At 41.8% G+C, this 19017-nt stretch overlaps 1 protein-coding gene across 3 annotated transcripts in view; it reads left to right on the top strand.

Annotated features, from left to right (window-relative positions):
• LOC134344501 (vasoactive intestinal polypeptide receptor 2-like) overlaps positions 1–18130 on the top strand; it is a 201484-nt gene extending 183354 nt beyond the window's left edge. For all 3 annotated transcript variants that reach the window (XM_063044403.1, XM_063044404.1, XM_063044402.1), the window contains 3 exons: positions 4637–4766; positions 4856–4897; positions 10161–18130. In XM_063044403.1, coding sequence (XP_062900473.1) covers positions 4637–4766; positions 4856–4897; positions 10161–10319 — 331 coding nt within the window. In that variant the 3' untranslated portion in view covers positions 10320–18130. The remainder of the gene's footprint in view (positions 1–4636; positions 4767–4855; positions 4898–10160) is intronic.
• The last annotated feature ends 887 nt before the right edge of the window (positions 18131–19017 follow it).

The following is a 19017-nucleotide window of genomic DNA, read 5'->3' on the forward strand; positions in this document are numbered from 1 at the left end:
TCAAATTAAAAAAAAAATCCATGGACTAACAAAGCATCCTTTTATTGTACTGGCGATATCAAAATTAGTTGTTGTTGTCATAACATTGTTGGAAAATTAAATGCAATATTCTAGTATTCTGGCAAACAAATCTGTTCTTGGCTAGTGGTGCCTTATTTGGTTGCCTGGTGGGCACAGGACTATTGTTGGCCGTACCATTAACTTTATCAAGACGATGGGACACAAGGACAGAGTGTTTAGTCCAGCTCCCAATAAAGGTGCTAGCATTCAATAGTGTTTCAAAGGTTCCAGTCAGGCATTTCAGTCATCCAGCACCCCAGGAATACAGCGCTGCTGAACGTCTAGTCCTCCGGCAGCAGAGTCAATGGTGGTGCTCAGTGGACTAGGGGGCTCGACCTGACCCGGAGTCAGTGACCTGGCTGAAGTGGCTCAGCAGATGCAGGCAGCGAGAGAGGAAGCAGAAACGTGGAAGTGTGCTGGGGCACTAGCTAGGCTGAGAGCTAACCTGACTAGGCTGGCGGGACCATCATGTCTCCTGGCACAACATCCGCTCACTAACAAATAAAATGGATTCACTGAGACTGAGAATGAATGCACAGAAAGAGACGAGAAACTGCTGCACTGTGGTTTCCACCGAGACGTGGTTAAACAACAACACACCCGACTCGGCATTTCAGTTCGACGGGATGACACATACAAGATCTCCCTGTCAGGGAACTGCAAAGAAGGTGGACTCTGTGTGTACATTAACAACGACTGGTGCACAAACTCATCTGTAGCTAGCAGTCACTGTTCTGGGACAGTTGAACATCTTACCAGCCACATTCCCCCCTCAGTGAGTTTACTGTGGTGCTCATTACCACTGACTACATCCCTCCGAGCACGAATGCCAAGGACGCACTGGTAGAGCTTTACACTCTCATCGTCTCTCTACAAAATAAGCATCCAAAAGGTCTCTTAATAATTACCGGAGACTTGAATCATGTTAACACGCAGGGCATTTTACCCAAATTCCACCAAAACGTCACCATGATCACCAGGGGAGAAAACAGACCGGACCATGCATATACAAACTGATGTGGTACTTACAAAGCCATCCCATGCCCTCTCCATGGCCTCTCTGACCATATCTCCACAATGCCAATCCTAGCATACCGACCGCTGATGAAAATGGAGAAACCAGTCAAGACGACCGTCACTGTACGGCTTAATGAGGCAGTCTCTATGCTTCAGGTCTGCTTTTGAATGGACGAACTGGCAGATGTTCAAGGAGGCCGCCACAAATGGAGTAGACACAGATCTTGAGGAATATGCCTCATCTGTCATCGGTTACCTCAGTAAGTGTGTAGACAACGCTGGTACCTCAAGACCAGTCATCTCATAGCCCAATCGGAAACCCTGGTTGGACTCGGAGGTACACTCCCTACTAAAAGCCCAAGACACTGCCTTCGATTCAGTTACAGAACAGAGCAACGAGGCAAAGCCTCATTTTAGGCATCAAGAGGGCAAAGACTGCCGACAGACAAAAAATCCAGGAACACCTGTCCGATAGTGATCCCCGGTGTATGTGGCTGGGCATCAAGCACATTACTGACTAGGCAAGGAAAAAGAGCGTCGACTGTACCAACGATGCCTCCCTAATGCTCTAAACAACTTCTATGCACACGTCCAGGTAAGTGACACAACACCGGCCACCAAAACAACTCCTCCCCCCCAGGTGAGCAGCTGCTTTCTGGAAGAGCAGCAGATGTGAGAAAGACTCTGCAGAGAGTCAAACCCCATAAGGCAGCCAGGCCAGACAAAATTCCAGGCCAAGCACTTTGGGAATGTGCACACCAGCTTACCGCCGTCTTCATGGACATCTTCAACACATTACTCATCTAGGCTTCTGTTCTCAAATGCCTCAAATAAGCCACCATCAACCCTGTACCAAAGAACTCCACACCTTCAGAACTAAACGATTCTACCCGGTGGTGCTGACACCAATCATCATGAAGTGCCTTGAAAGGCCAATGATAATCAAAAACTCCATTCCATAAGAGACCATAAGATATAGAAGCAGAAGTAGGCCATTTGGCTCATCGAGTCTGCTCTGCCATTCAATCATGGGCTGATCCAATTCTTCCAGTCATCCGCACTCCCCTACCTTCTCCCCATTCCCATTGATACCTTGGCTAATCAATAACCTATCTATCTCTGCCTTAAATGCACCCAATGACTTGGCCTCCACAGCCACTCGTGGCAACAAATTCCACAGATTTACGACCCTCTGACTAAAGATTTATGACCGTCTGACGTTGGAGATAGTACAGAGAAGATTTGCTAGAATGATTCCAGGAATGAGAGGGTTAACATATGAGGAACGTTTGACCGCTCTTGGACTGTATTCCTTGGAGTTTAGAAGAATGAGGGGGGACATCATAGAAACATTTCGAATGTTGAAAGGCATGGACAGAGTGGATGTGGCAAAGTTGTTTCCCATGATGGGGGAGTCTAGTACGAGAGGGCATGACTTAAGGATTGAAGGGCGCCCATTCAGAACAGAGATGCGGAGAAATCTTTTTAGCCAGAGGGTGGTGAATCTGTGGAATTTGTTGCCACGGGCAGCAGTGGAGGCCAAGTCATTGCGTGTATTTAAGGCAGAGATTGATAGGTATCTGAGTAGCCAGGGCATCAAAGGTTATGGTGAGAAGGCGGGGGAGTGGGATTAAATCGGAGAATGGATCAGCTCATGACAAAATGGCGGAGCAGACTCGATGGGCCGAATGGCCGACTTCTGCTCCTTTGTCTTATGGTCTAAGGTAATTTCTCTGCATCTCTGTTCTAAATGGACGTCCTTCAATCCTGAGGTTGTGCCCTCTTGTCCTAGACTCCCCTACCATGGGAAATAACTTCCTGCCACACTGGACAGTATGCTTACTGATAGAACAGCTCTATGGCAGATGCTCTGACTGGTTGTATCACCATCTGGTAGGGAGAGGCCATTGCAGAGGATTGAAAAAAGCTGCAGAAATTGTAAACTCAGCCAGCTCCATCCTTGGGACCTAGCCTCCCCAGCATTGAGGATGCCTTCAAAAGTTGATGCCTCAAAATGGTGGCATCCATCATTAAGGACCCCCACCACCCAGGATAGGTTTCAAATTTCACAACATATGCCAGTGATATTAAACCTGATTCTGACTATAAGAACAGCCCAGACAGAAAAATTAGGTCTTTGGTGTGGTCACAAGCACACAGATGATCGGTATAGTCTTCAGATCTGGGTAACAACTCTTAGAAGAGAATACTAATTTGTTATTTGTGTTCCACTCCCATCAGCGAGGAGGCTACCTAACTCCATACCAGGACCACCAGACTTAAAAACTGCTATTTTTCCCAAGTCATCAGGCTGATCAACACCCCCACCCGTTAATCCACCCCTCCACTGCTACTTTATCATTTCCTGTCAGAGTCACCTTACGTACATACATTCCTATGCCTAGCATCACTCTATGGATATACAATTAATCTATGTATATAAGCTATCTTATATATTTATATTTATTGTGTATTTTAATTATTGTATTCTTTATCTTATTGGGTTATTTCCTGCTGCATCAGATTCAGAGTAACAATTATTTTGTTCTTTGCACTTATGTACTGAAAATGACATTTAAGCGATCTTGAATCTTACTAATCTTTAAGCAAATTAAAACAGAATGCCAATATCAACCGAGTCATTGTTGATTGCCATCCATCAAAGTATTAATGAGGTTTTACTTGATTGCAGAAGTATATGGATTAACCTTGAAAAAATATTGGAACAGTTTGTGCTCCTGCTCTGTGCACATGAATTAACCTGTAAATTTAGGGTAGTGTCCAAAAACCGAAAGCAGGCGATATTAAAAATCATATCTGAATCATTCTTTCCTCTGTTGTGGGTAACTCAAAGACTGTTCTTATCTGCTGATCATTTAGTAAATGTTGGTCATGCATAAATCCCCTCCCAACTAACAGTCAAACAACAGACCATGTTGGAGAGGGTTTAGAATCATTCCATTGCAACAGCAACCAGGCGATAAAGGACTTCAGTTAAATTATTTTCCTTCCCCACAGTTACCTCTGCATGACCCCTCAAGTTAGGTTAAAATGGATTATGTTTCACAAACAATTGTGCGTGAATAGATGTTGATATCATTGCAGAAATTGGAGTGATTCTCCACGAGACACCGCAAAATACTGCACTGTTGGCTCAACTGTCCGAGCTGCCTTCCCAAAATGTTCACAAGGCGTCTTCATCAGCCCCCACAACAACTCCTCTTGTTACTCCCATGGGCAGACAGAGCCTTGTTAAAACTGAAACAGACCAATCTTGGAGAGGTGCCCAAAGACAGTTGTTAGGGACGGAGTGCTCGACTACACTATTTAAGGTCTTCTCTCTCTGCGGCAGCTACCTGTCCTACCAGCCGATGTAACATTCCCAGTAGAATATTTGAATATCAGCCAATTTATTGACCTTAGTCCTGAAGACTTATAACAGTGAACGAGCATTTGCTGTTTTCTCTGCTGTGAGTAATTCTTTTCCTAAAGTGTGCCACTGCTGCCAGTTTAATCTTCGTCAAACTGATAATTGTTTCTCTTCTCCCCAATTAACCAGGAGACTTGCCAAATCCTTGCTGCTCCTGATCCTGTTACTAGGAATCCATTATATCATATTTGCCTTTCTCCCAGACGAGATTAATAAGAAGTTTAGGATCGTATTTGAATTATGTCTTGGATCTTTTCAGGTAAAAATCATTTCTTTCCCCTTCTATTATTTAAATTATTATGTCAACAGACTTTATATGTTTTTAAAACTAATTTGTTCTTTTTGCAGGGCTTTTTTGTTGCTGTTTGGTACTGTTTTTTAAATAGTGAGGTGAGTTAACCTGCTGATTTGAGATATTGCTGCTCTAAAATTTCTCAGTAATTCATTTGAAGAATCTACTGGCAAAGATACGGAAGAACATATGTCAATGACAGAGCCTTAAACCATTGGCTTATTGAATATCTTGAAGAGATAAAAATCTCAAACAAAACATGACATTTTAATGTTTAGGTTGGGTATCTTTTTACTAGTTATTGCTCATTTCAATAGAAGCAATGAACTATACAAATCATTTGAAGTTCAAAGTAAGCTTATTGTCAAAATACATACATACTACCTGAGATTTGTTTTTATTTATGTGTTTATTTATTTATTATTTATTGAGATACAGTGCAAAATAGGCCCTTTCAGCCCTTTGAGCCACGCTGCCCAGCAATCCCCCGATTTAACCCGAGCCTAATCATGGGACAATTTACAATGATCAACTAACCTACCAATTAGTATATCTTTGGACTGTGGGAGGAAACCGGAGCACCCAGAGGAAACCCACACGGTCACGGGGAGAACATGCAAATTCCTCACACTCAGCGGCAGGAATTTACTGTAGAACAACAAAAAAACAATAGAAAAAATGGAAGATTACATATAAATAAGGATGGACAACCAGGGTGCAAATACAAAAGAATAACAATCATATACAAAAAAAGTAAATAAATATGAGCAGTGGAGACTTTGAAAGAGAGTCTATAGGTTGTGGAATCAGTTCAGTGTGGAGGTGAGTGAAGATAGTCCTTGAAATTTAGTCCATAAAAGGAAGATAAATGATTTCATAGCGGTTTGAATATTGTTATTTCAGTCCAGCAATCAGGGACCTAATTCTCCACCAATACCAAATCTGGAATATCATATTGACACACTTATTCTCCCAGGCAGTGCTCCCAGCCTGGATCCATACCATAAAGAAGTAAGAACAATACTTTTGATTTTGTCACAGCATTCCTGGGCAGGGGACACAATGATACACACATGCCCTTTGATCTCACCTGCATTTGAAAGTTCTAGGATGCACATTGTGTGATCCTCTGTCCACTGAATTTAATGGTCTTCAGGACCTCCCCCATAATCACCAGTCTGCACTGGAGGTTCTGCGTTGTTGAATCGTGCACAAGAATTCCTCCCAAATGTGATCATAAACGTTTTACCAGTGTCATATTTGTGATTAATTATACGGACTGGCTGCTGAGCACAATATTAAACAATGGCTTTCCTTTGCGTCTATACACTAGACAAAGGGCTTGCTCACAATTATACATGGTCTCAGAGAAAAAGAATTACAGAGTGCTCTTAAAAGAGGAATATAAAAACATAGCATAACAAAAATATATCTTAAGAACTCCACTGAGAATTCACTGTACAAAAATGATCACTATTGATAAAATTGGTAGCATCCTTAATTCCAACATTTTGTTTCAAAAAAATAGCAATCTATATATGAATTAGTAGCATATCCTCTTACGATTAAGCCAATATTCCTGTCCAGTCCTATCCTTCTCCATAATTATATTGAAACTAATGGTATTGTGATCACTGGACCCGAAGTGCTCCCCAGCACATACCTCCGTCACCTGCCCTATCTCATTCCCTAACAGGAGATCCAACACTGCTCACACACATTTGACAAACTCCAAACCATCCAGCCCTTTTACAGAATGGGCTTCCCAGTCTATGTGTGGAAAATTAAAATCTCCCACAATCACAACCTTGTGCTTACTACAAATATCTGCTATCTCCTTACAAATTTGCTCTTCCAGTTCTCAGTCCCCATTAGGTGGTCTATAATACACCCCTATAAGCGTCACTACACCTTTCCCATTCCTCAATTCCACCCAAATAGCCTCCCTGGACGAGACCGCTAATCTATCCTGCCAGAGGGCCGCTGTTATATTTTCTCTGACAAGCAATGCAACACCTCCCCCTCTTGCCCCTCCTATTCTATCACACCTGAAGCAACAGAATCCTGGAATATTTAGTTGCCAATCACACCCCTCCTGCAACCATGTTTCACTAATAGCTACAACATCATATTTCCAGGTATCAATCCATGCTCTAAGCTCATCCACCTTTCTTACAATGCTCCTAGCATTACAATAGATGCATTTAGGAAACTCTCCACCTCTTACTCTCTTTTTATCCTTAATGGAGCAAACAACTTTGTTATCTTTTTCTTCCTTGTCCCCTACATCTTTGGTCTGAGTGCTCCAGATCTCTGTCCCCTGCCTGTCCTCCCTCACACACTGTCTACTAGCTTTCTCTTTGAATATAGCCTATGACTTGGCTATTATAAACCTTCACCAGTCACAATAGACAATTCAAATTCCATTTGGACTGCAGTATTTTATTAACCATAATGCTAATAGATCCTTGGAGACTGGAGACTTTAGATCAAGGTCAGGGAGACCAACTCCAAGTACAGAACTTATTTATTCTTGTGCATTGGAACATAGATCAGGACCACACAGGAATAAGCCCCTCAGCTAACAAACTCAATGCTACCATGATGCCAAATTAATCGGAATCTTTATACACCTCTATGAGATCTCCCCTCATTCTCCTACACTCCAGATTGTAAAGTCCTAACCTGTTTAGCCTTTCCTCAACTCCTGGTAACATCCATGTAAATATTCTCTCCATTCTTTCAAGCTTATTTCTAGAAGGTAGGTGACCACAACTGCACACAATACTCTAAATTCACCAAGATCTTGCACAACTTCAACATAACATCCCAACTCCTGTCCTCAGTGCCCTGATTTACGAAAGCCAATAAGCCAAAACTCTCTTTATAATCCTATCTACCTATGATGCCACTTACAAGAAATTATGGATCTATATTCCCAAGTCCCTTTGGGCTATGGCACACCTAAGTGCCCGCCCATTCACTGTGTATATCTTAAATCCAGAAGGTTCTCTAGATGCTGCAAATCCAGAGCAGCACACCTGCTTGAACTCAGTAGGCCAAGCAGCATCCATGGAAATGGATAAACAGTCAATGTTTCAGGCCGAGTCCTGATGAGTCTCTGGTGAGGAAGGCAATGGAGTGTTGTGAGCAGTTTCGGGTCCCTTATCTTAGAAAGAATGTGTTGACATTGGAGAGGGTTCAAAGGAGGTTCACAAAAATGCTTCCAGAATTGAATGGCTTGTCATATAAAAAGCAATTGATGGCTCTGGGCTGTATTCACCAGAACTTAGATGAATAAAGGGTAACCTCATTGAAGGCTATCGAATGGTGGAAGGCCTTGACAGAGTGGATGTGGAGAGGATGTTTCTTATGGTGGGAGAGTCTAAGACCAGGGGACACAGCCTCAGAATAAAGGTGAGGAGGAATTTCTTTAGCCAGAGAATCGTGAATCTGTGGAATTCATTGCCGCAGGCATCTGTGGAGGCTAAATCTTTATGTATATTTAAGGCAGAGATTGATAGATTCTTGATTGACCAGCACATGAAGGGATATGGGGAGAAAGCAGGAGATTGGGGATGAGAGGAAAGATAGACCAGCCATGATGAAATGGCAGAGTAGACTCAAGGGGCCAAATGGCCTAATTCTGCTCCTGCATCTTATGGTCTATTGGTGTAAGACCTACCCTGGTTTGTCCTTCCAAAATGTAACAGCTCACATTAGTTTGCATTAAATTCTATCTGCCATTTCTCAGCCCAATTTCCCAGCTAATCAAAATCACTTTGCAAGCTTTGATACACTCAATCACTGTCCACTATGCCCCCAATATAGTGACATCAACAATTTCATTGTTCCAATTTACCATAATAGTAACTAAATCACTAATATAGATGATGAAGAGTTATAGACCCAGCACTGATCCCTGAAATGTAGCCGTCCAATCAAAGAGACAACCATCTCCTATTGCTACTCTCTGCCTTCTCATGGTAAGCCAATGTTGAATTCAGTTGACTACTTTATCCTGAAGATCGAGTGAGTTAACCTTCTGCATCAGAATCCTATTTGTGATTTTGTCAAAGGCCTTGTAGACAATATGGACCACCTTTCCTTCATCAACCTTCTTGGTGACCTCCTTGAAATACTCTACAAGATTGGTTAGATATGACCAACCATGCCCAAAGCCATGTTGACTGTCACTAATCATGCCTTCTCTATCCAAATACTTATATATCCTGTCCCTTAGTATATCTTCCAATAATTTAGCTACAACTAACATCAGCCTCTCCAGCCCATAATATGTCCTGGATTATTCTGAGAGCCTTTCTTGAACAATGGAAACACATTAGCTATACTCCATTCCTCCAGCACTTCACACATGGCTAAGGACACTTTGAAAATCTCTGCAGCGCTCCTGCAATTGCTGCACCAGCCTCCCACAAGGTCAAAATGGACACCATGTCAAGCCCTGGGGATTTATGCACCCTAGTTCTTCTCCATAAAGCCAGTATCTACTCTTCTACAATCTGGATACGCTCAATGACCTCGCTATCCTTTTGCCTCATTTCCATAGTGTCTGTGTCGGTCTCCCACAGCTAAAAGACTATTTCAGATCTGATTTGAAGTTATAATTGAGCATTTTAACACTGGTGTCAGTTCAATTGGTGCCTTTGGAAATATTGCACTCGGTCTTAGCTCCTGTAATGTCAGACAACTAAGCTTCACCTAGAACTGTTCTTCACTAAACTGAGGAAGCATTGTTAAAGTTGACAGGTGTACAAATAATAATTGTTTAAACAGTGTAATGCAGCAGTCAGCATAACACTACTGCAGCACCTACAAGGTCAATTCCTGCCCCTGTCTGCAAGGAGTTTGTTGTTCTTCCCACGAACAGATGGGTTTCCTCTCGGTGCTCCAGTCTTCTCCCGTGCCCCGAATACGTATGGGTTCACAACTTAATTGGTCACATGGGTGTAATTAGACAGTTTGGGTTCTTTGGGCCAGAAAGACCTGTTACTGTGCTTTATCTTCAAAAACTATGTATGATTATGACAAATATTGAGAGAGAAGATAAGGATTCATCCAGTTTGTTCCCACAGTCCAAAGACTGCGGTAGGTTAATTGGTCATTGTATATTGTCCCGTGATTAGGCTAGGATTAAATCAGGGCTTTACTGAGCGGTATGGCTCGAAGGGCCAGAAGGGCCATGCTGTATATCAATAAATAAATAAATACAGCTCAAATACAAATTGAATTTATGTGTTTGTATTTTTTAAAATACATGGTATATTCAATGTTATAATAAGAACCATGAAGATAGGTGTATTGTCTTGTATCAGGAGATTCTCCATTCTTCATCTACAGGTTCAGGTTGAACTGAAAAAGAAATGGCGAATTCTGACTTCATGCAGTCATCTAAGATCCAATTACACTCTGCACAGTGGGTCACTAACAGGGAATGGCACCGCCCACAGGAATACCCGAGCACAGTCCATCCTCCAGACAGAAATGTCTTTGGTATAAATGACTATGTGGAATCCAGAAGCTTACTATATCTGTGTGGTTTGTCAGGAAGATCGTGGGAAATTCTGGCACATTTTTTTTCTAGAGTCGCAGCATGTGAATTTTGGAACATGTCTGTTTATGAGAAGTACATCAAAAGGTTTACAGCTAAGCAAATTGTCTTCAAGTGTAATGCCTTTTAAGGATTCCTTGAAAGCAGTTTTAATATGTTTTTCTGTATGCCTAATACGCTGCTTGAGCATTGCATTTGCTAAGTCGTTCAAGTTCAGGTTCTAGTTCAAGATCAAGCTTATTGTCATTCAACTGTATGCATGTATACCATCAAATGAAACAACTCTCCTCCAGACCACAGTTTACAACACAGCACATATAACTCACACACAACATATAAAGTAATATTTACACAAATAAATTAACAAATAATAAAATATATTCCAGAAGATTGACATGTAGCAAAAGGTGTATTTATGACACAAGTTAGAAAGTAAACAGTATAACACTGCTGACACTTCATATGTGATGGTAGAGAGTTTGGTAGTCCCCTGGTCTGGGGGTAGGAAGTTGTTTCCCATCCAATTAGTTCTTGTCCTAATGCTGCTGTGATGTTGACTGACTCTGCCACCTAGAAAATAGCTGTAGATCACCAGTTCCTAGAAGCTACAGCTTCCTGGCATCAGAAACCCTAAGCACTCATAACTTTGAATATGACTTTCACTGATCCCTATCAATTTCACTCAATGGAATTCTGCCATGTTGCATGTATTAAATATGTGGGATTTTTTTTCAAACATTCCCCTATTTCAGGTTGGTTAAAGTTGTGTTCTACTGGTACAGTAACTTGTTTCTGTAAGGGAATTTTTAGCAATAAAATTGTGCAGAACTATGTGGCAATGAGAGAGACATGCTGAATTCAGTGAGAATTTAGTACTGGGCGGGGAACTTAAGCCTGGAAATAGCTGTGGCCGATCTCTCTAACAACTCCCCTCTTTTTTTCCCCACCTCATCCCCTGTTTTCCTCAAGTCCTGCCCATTGCCTTCATCTTCTTTCCTCTGGTTCCCCACCTCTCAAATCAGTTTCCTTCTTCAGCCCTTTTGCCTTCTCCACCTATTACCTCCAAAATTATCATCATATTCCTTTTCTGTCCGTTTCCCCTTTCCGCACCCTCCTGCCTTGCCCCATGACCTGGAATCACCTATCACCCACCAGTTCCAGATCCTCTCCCTCCCACTGTCCTTTTATTCTGGCTTCTGTCCCCTTCCTTCCCAATCCTGGTGAAGGGTCGCTGTTCGAAATATAAATTATACTGTCTGACCTGCTGAGTTCCTTTTGCATTTTGTACGTCTTGATTGAGTTAAGAGATAAAAATTGTAGGATTTGGAGGTGTTGAGTTCATATCTTAACACAATAGCTCAGGATCTTATACTCAGTGATCACTTCATTAGATACACCTGTACACCTGTTCATTATTGCAAATTATCTGATCAGCCAATCTCATGGTAGCAACGCAATGCATAAAAGCATACAGACATTGTCAAGAGGTTCAGTTGTTGTTCAGACCAAACATCAGAATGGGAAAGAAATTTGATCTAAGTGACTTTGACCGTTGTTGCGAGGTGGATCTCCTAGGATTTCACACACAACAGTGGTACTGAAAACAATAAGCATCCAATGCTTTGTGGGTAAAAACACCCTGATAATGAGAGAGGTCAGAGGAGAATAGCCAGACTAGTTCAAGCTAACTGGAAGGTGACAGTAACTCAAGTAACCATGCATTACAACAATGGTGTGTAAGTGTGAGGTGGTTCATTTTGGTAGCTAAAATATGATGGCAGAATATAGTATTAATGGTAAGACTCTTGGCAGTGTGGAGGATCAGAGGGATCTTGGGGTCTGAGTCCACAGGACACTCAAAGCTGCTTCACAGTTTGACTCCGTGATTAAGAAGGCATATGGTGCATTGGCCTTCATCAACCATGGGATTGAGTTCAAGAACCGAGAGGTATTAATACAACTTTATAGGACCCTGGTCAGAGCCCACTTGGAGTACTGTGCTCAGTTCTGGTCACCTCACTACAGGAAGGATGTGGAAACTATAGAAAGGGTGCAGCATATAGTATTAATAGTAAGACTCTTGGCAGTGTTGAAGATCAGAGGGTTATTGAGAGCCGAGTCTATAGGACACTCAAAGCTGCTGCACAAGTTGACTCTGTGATTAAGAAGGCATACAGTGCACTGGCCTTCATCAATCATGGGATTGAGTTTAAGAGCCGAGAGGTAATGTTGCAGCTATATAGGACCCTGGTCAGACCCCACTTGGAGTACTGTGCTCAGTTCTGGTTGCCTCACTACAGGAAGAATGTGGAAACCATAGAAAGGGTGCAGGGGAGATTTACAAGGATGTTGCCTGGATTGGGGAGCATGCCTTATGAGAATAGGTTGAGTGAACTCGGCCTTTTCTCCTTGGAGCAATGGAGGATGAGAGGTGACCTGATAGACGTGTATAAGATGATGAGAGGCATTGATCATGTTGATAGACAGAGACTTTTTTCCCAGGGCTGAAATGGCAGTTTTAAAGTGCTTGGAAGTAGGTGCAGAGGAGGTGTCAGGGGTAAGTTTTATATGCAGAGAGTGGTGAGTGCGTGGAATGGGCTGCTGGCGACGGTGGTGGAGGCAGATACGATAGGGTCTTTTAAGAGACTCCTGGGTAGGTAATGGAGCTTAGAAAAATAGAGGGCTATGGGTAACCCTAGGTAATTTCTAAAGTAAGTACATGTTCAGCACAGCATTGTGGGCCAAAGTGCCTGTATTGTGCTGTAGGTTTTCTATGTTTCTATGTTTCTAATGGTGTGCAGAAGAACATCTCTGAACACACAGCATTTCAAACCTCAAAGTGAATGGGCTACAGCCGTAGAAGATCACAAACATACACTCAGTGGGTCAGAGTGTCAGAAGCTGTTGAATTGTTGTGAATAGAGCTAAGGAACTGCAAGGGTAAAAATTCCCTGATGGGAGTTATATACACACCACCAAACAGTAGTAGGGATGTGGTGTACAATTTTCAACAGGAGATAGAAAATATATGCCAAAAGGGCAACGTTACAATAGTCATGGGGGATTTCAATATACAGATAGATTGGGAAAATCAGGTTGGTGTGGGATTCCAAAAGGGAGAATTTCTATAATGTCTATGAGATGGCTTTTTAGAGTAACTCATGGTTGAGACGGCTAGGGGATCAGCTATTCTGGATTGGGTATTGATCTTTCAAGGGGGAGGGAACATCGACTCAGACCATGAGAGGCCTGCGTCGGGTATTTTCATGCCTTACAAGGCACATATTGGAAGTCTATGTGGGGCTCCACATCTTGCACAGACTAGAGCAATGTGTGATTAAATGCCTTAAGGGCACAAACACACTGCCACAGCTGAGGCTCGAACTAGCGACCTTGAGGTAACTAGACGAATGCCTTAACCACTTGGCCACATGCCCAACACTTTCAAGAATCACTAGAATCTGGAATGGTTCTGGAAGATTGGAAAATTGCAAATGTTACTCCACTCTTTAAGAAAGGAGGGAGGCAAAAGAAAGGAAGCTATAGGCCAGTTAGTCTGACCTCGGTGACGGGATCATGTTGGAGTCAATTGTTAAGGATGTAGTTTTGGAATTCTTCGAGGCACATGATAAAAGAATAGTCAGCATGGTTTCCTCAAGGGGAAATCTTGCCTTACAAGCCTGTTGGAATTCTTTGAAGAAGTAACAAGCAGGATAGACGAAGGAGAATCGGTTGATGTTGTGTACGTGGATTTTCAGAAGGCCTTTGACAAGGTGCCACACATGAGACTGCTTACCAAGCTACAAGCTCATGGTATTACAGGAAAGATTCTAGCATGGATGAAGCAGTGGCTGATTGGCAGGAGGCAAAGAGTGGGAATAAGGAGAGCCTTTTCTGGTTAGCTGCTAGTTACTAGTGATTTTCTACAGGGGTTTGTGTTTGGACTGATTCTTTCTACATTATATGTCAATGATTTGGATGATGGAATTGATGGCTTTGTTGCAGTTTGCAGATGATATGAGGATGTGTGGAGGTAGTTTTGAGGAAGTAGAGAGACAACAAAAGGATTAGGAGAATGGGCAAAGAAGTGACAGATGGAATATAGTTTTGGGGAGTGTATGCTCTTGCACTTTGGTAGAAGAAATGAAAGGGTTGGCTATTTTATAAATGGAGAGAAAATACAAAAATCTGAGACACAAAGGGATTTGGGAGACCTCGTACAGGATTCCCTAAAGGCTAATTTGCAGGTTGAGGCTTCGGTGAGGAAGGCAAATGTGATGTCTAGAAATGTGAGGACTAGAACATAAAAGCAAGGATGTGCTTTTGAGACTTGTGATGCTTCACTTGGAGTATTCTGAGCAGTTTTGGGCCCCTTATCTCAGAAAGGATGTGCTGAAACTGGAGAGGGTTCAACGAATGTTCACAAAAATGATTCCAGGCTCTGGGCCTGTATTCACTAGAATTAAGAAGAATGAGGGGTGACCTCGTTGAAACCTATTGAATGGTGAAAAGCCTTGATAGAATGGATGTGGAGAGGAAGTTTCCAATGGTTTGAGTGCCTAAGACTCGAAATAGAGGGGCCTCCTTTTTGAATAGAGATGAGGAGGAACTTCATTAGCCAGAGAACGGTGAATCTGTGGAATTTGTTGCCATAGGCAGCTGTGGAGGCCATGTATACTTAAGGCAGAGTTTGATAGATTCTTGATTGGTCAGGGAAGGTAGGGATATGGGGCAGGAGGTGGAGGGGAAGACAGGAGACTGAGACTGAAAGGAAAAATGGATCAGCTATAAAGAAATGGTAGAGCAGACTCGATGGGCCAAATGGCCTAATTCTGCTCCTATACCTTCTGGTCTTACGGCCACTTTGTTAGGTGAAGTGGCACCTGAGTGTACATTTCGTCAATTATGTCCTCTGGAATACAATTGCAATGAGCAGTCTGAAGCTTCTCAGTTTCTGGATTCAGTACTGTCTTTTAGAAAAGGAAATCCACCATCCTTTCCAGCCTAGCTTTAGGCTGCCACTGATCTTGTGCAGGGCGCTCAATTGCACTTTGAAATGGCCCACTAGATCATTCACTTCAATGACAATCAGGAAGGGCAACAAACCAGAGACAAGAAGGGATATGAAGAGAAGGCAGGAGATCAGGGCTGAGAGGGAAATGCGGGTCAGACACAATAGGCCAATGGTTTAATTCTGCTCCTATACATATCTTATGGTTTTATGGACATATCCAACCACCCCCATGGAATCTAAAATTTGAAGTATTCCAGCTCTGTACCTCCCACAGCACTCTCTCTGTACCTATGCAGTTTCATTTCCTAAGCTGAGTTGAATTAGAGCTGCTTCTATGATAGGATTATCGACATACTGTCCCATAGAAATGACAAAATATAATTTGGCATCCATAGCCATTTGTAATCCTGAATTCCACAGATTCACCACCTTGCTTCTCCACATCTCAGTCCTAAACGTTTTGTGCTGAATCCTCAAATATACCCCTGGTACTAAGCACCTCCAATCTAAAGACGTATCCTCCTCACGTTCAGTCTCGTGAACCCTGTCAGGATTTTGCACATTTCCATTTAGGGTCTTGCATGTTTCAGCCAAATGCTTTTGTCCTGACAATATGATTCTTAGTTCTGTTCTAGGTGAAACTACCTCTCAACAGTTAACCTAAAATGCCATCAATTTGCCATTATGTTACTTTACCAAAATGAGAATGTACAAGCCGTCCTTGGGGGTAAGAACACCTGACTTGTTGGCACTTCCACATGCCAATGGGATCCCATAATATTATTCAAATGTCTAAAATACTTGCATATACTTGTTCTGAAATTAGTTTCCTCTCTCACCCCACTTTTGGTAATTATTTTTTCTTAGCAACCATATGCCTTTTTAATACATTTTATTACAACATTGTGGAAATATAGACAGTGAGGCCACTTTATTAGCTATACCTTTACACTTGCTCGTTAATGCAGATACTAATCAGCCAATTCAATGCATAAAAATCATGCAGATATGATCCAGAGGTTCAGTTGCTGTTCAGACCAAGCATCAGAATGGGGAAGAAATGTGATCTAAGTGACTTTGACTGTGGGATGATTGTTGGCGCCAGACGGGGTGGTTTGAGTATCTCAGAAATTGCTGATCTCCTGGGATTTTGTGCACAACAGTCTCTAGAGTTGACAGAAACGTGTGAGAAACAAAAATCCCATGAGTGACAGTTCTGTGGGTGAAAACACCTTGTCAATGAGAGAGATCAAAGGAGAACGGCCAAACTGGTTCAAGCAGACAGGAAGGTAACAGTAACTCAAATATCCAGGCATTGTGACGGTGGTGTGCAGGACAGCATCTCTGAACACACAACATATTGAACCTTGAAGTGAATGGGCTGCAGCAGCAGAAAGCCACAAGCAGACACTCAGCGGCAACTTATTATGTACAGGAGGTATCTACTTAAGTGGCCTCTGAATGTGGTTACCATCCCAAGTAATTTTTGTGTTTTATGCAAAAGATCACCTTAGGGACGCCTGTGAAAATGTAACTCATTCATCACCTGGGAACATTCTATATAATGTTTTTTTCTTCTGTAGCATTGTTATAGTCCATGTCTTTCATTAGGGCTAAACAGTGACCTAATGAAGTGTTATTTTCTATGATTACATTTATCTCCTTCATAAATTATCTAAAATGGCTCCTACTACCACTCCATTCCAAGGACATCCCCGCAAAATGGAATTTGAAATGATAATCCTGTTTTAATTAGAAGTTCTTGAAGCATTTCCAGGCAGCCCAACCATTCCTAAAAAGGTGACTGAAATGCATTAAAGCTGTTTCCTGGAAGGATATTTACCAATAGTTTATTTAGATAGTGGGAATGTTTTATTGGACTGCAAAATGGAAAATATAATTTGAGCAGATAAAAACTGATTTGCCTTGTGTCTACAATGTAGTTCCTTGCAATTAAGAGATTTTATACAGAATAAAGTAACATAATGCTAGAACTTCATTTCACAGAGACAGAAAAATATGAATTGTCAACAGACTGGTCACACAGTATACAGAGATTGTTAATCTTTGTGAGTTGGTTGCCCAGCTGAAATATAACACTAAACAAATGAACAGGCCTCCTCTACTGATCATAGAATAAAATGGAGTGTCTGTGTTAAATGGGAAATAAGTACAATAGCTTTAATTAGACTATTACCTGATCTAAGTATTTACAGTTGTCAAATAAATCACATACACTGATATAAAGAGTTTGGGATCACAAATGAAAATTGTATTTTATTCTTAAGCAGCGCCTACTTACTTTTTAAGTAATGTTCACATTGCCAGCTGTTTATCTTTATTAAGACCTTGGTAGTCTTAATAAAGAGTAAGTCTTGGGATTGACATCATTCCTACTTATTGGAGACTAGGGAATTATAATCATCACAATTCTTGATTAGTCAAGCCATGAAGGAAAATTGGATCAGCTATGATGAAATGGTGGAGCTGACTCGATGGGCCAAATGGCCTAATTCTGCTCCTATATCCTATGGTCTTATGGAACCTCTGAGAAATGAGACAGGGTACAAGTCTACAGCTCAACACTGTTACAGATTTTGAACGCAGGACAGTACAGCACAGGAAAAGGTCAATCAGCCTGCGATGTTGTGTCGAACCAATTAAATCAGTAATCAAATGATCAGCTAAACTAAGAAACACACACAAAATGCTGGAAGAACTCAGCATTTTATGCATGTTGCTCAGATTTCCAGCATCTGCAGGTTTTTTCTTGTTTGTGATCAACTAAACTAATCTTTTTTGCCTACCAAATGTCTATATCCATCCATTTCCTTCACATTCCTGTGCCTATCTAAATGTCTCTTAAAAGTCCCTGATGTATCTGCCTCTGCCACCATTCCAGGCAGCACATCCCAGGCACCCACTACATTCTATGTAAAAAAAAAACTTGCCCCTTACATCGCCTTTCAATTTACCCCCACTCACCTTAAATGCATGCCCTCTGGTATTAGACATTTCAACTGAATCAGATTTACATTTATCAACCCTTCCTTCCTCTGTGAGCATCTCCAACTCTGGAGGACTGCAAGATATCTTCCTCTCCATCTCTGGAAGATCTGGCCCTGATATTGCATTAGTATGTTACATCAGTTACAAAATGTAATTCTCTAAAAAGCCAAGGAGAAGGATGTGGGGACAAGGAACAGTATCAGGGGAAACCATCTGTTCCTTCAACCCTGCTCCACCATTCAGCAAGATCATAGGTGATCTTCTACCTCATTTTCCTATACCATCCACACATCCCTTGACTTAAGACCTATCTAGCATTTGATGGCTCCAGCCCTGTAGTCACTGGAATTTAGAAGAATGGGGGACAGTGGAATCTCGTTGAAAGCTATCAAATATTGAAAGGTCTATATAGAGTAGGTGTGGAGAGGAGCCTTAAAATAGAAGGATGTCCCTTTAGAATAGCGATGAGGAGGAATTTCCTTGGCCAGATGTTGGTGAATCTCTGGAATTAATTTGCACAGATGGCTGTGGAGGCCAAGTCACTAGGTATATTTAAAGCAAAGTTTGATAGGTTCTTGGTTTGTAAGGGTGTGAAAGGATACAGGAAGAAGACAGGAGAATGG

Source organism: Mobula hypostoma, chromosome 3 (genome assembly GCF_963921235.1).
Source record: "Mobula hypostoma chromosome 3, sMobHyp1.1, whole genome shotgun sequence".
Taxonomy (NCBI): Eukaryota; Metazoa; Chordata; class Chondrichthyes; order Myliobatiformes; family Myliobatidae; genus Mobula; species Mobula hypostoma.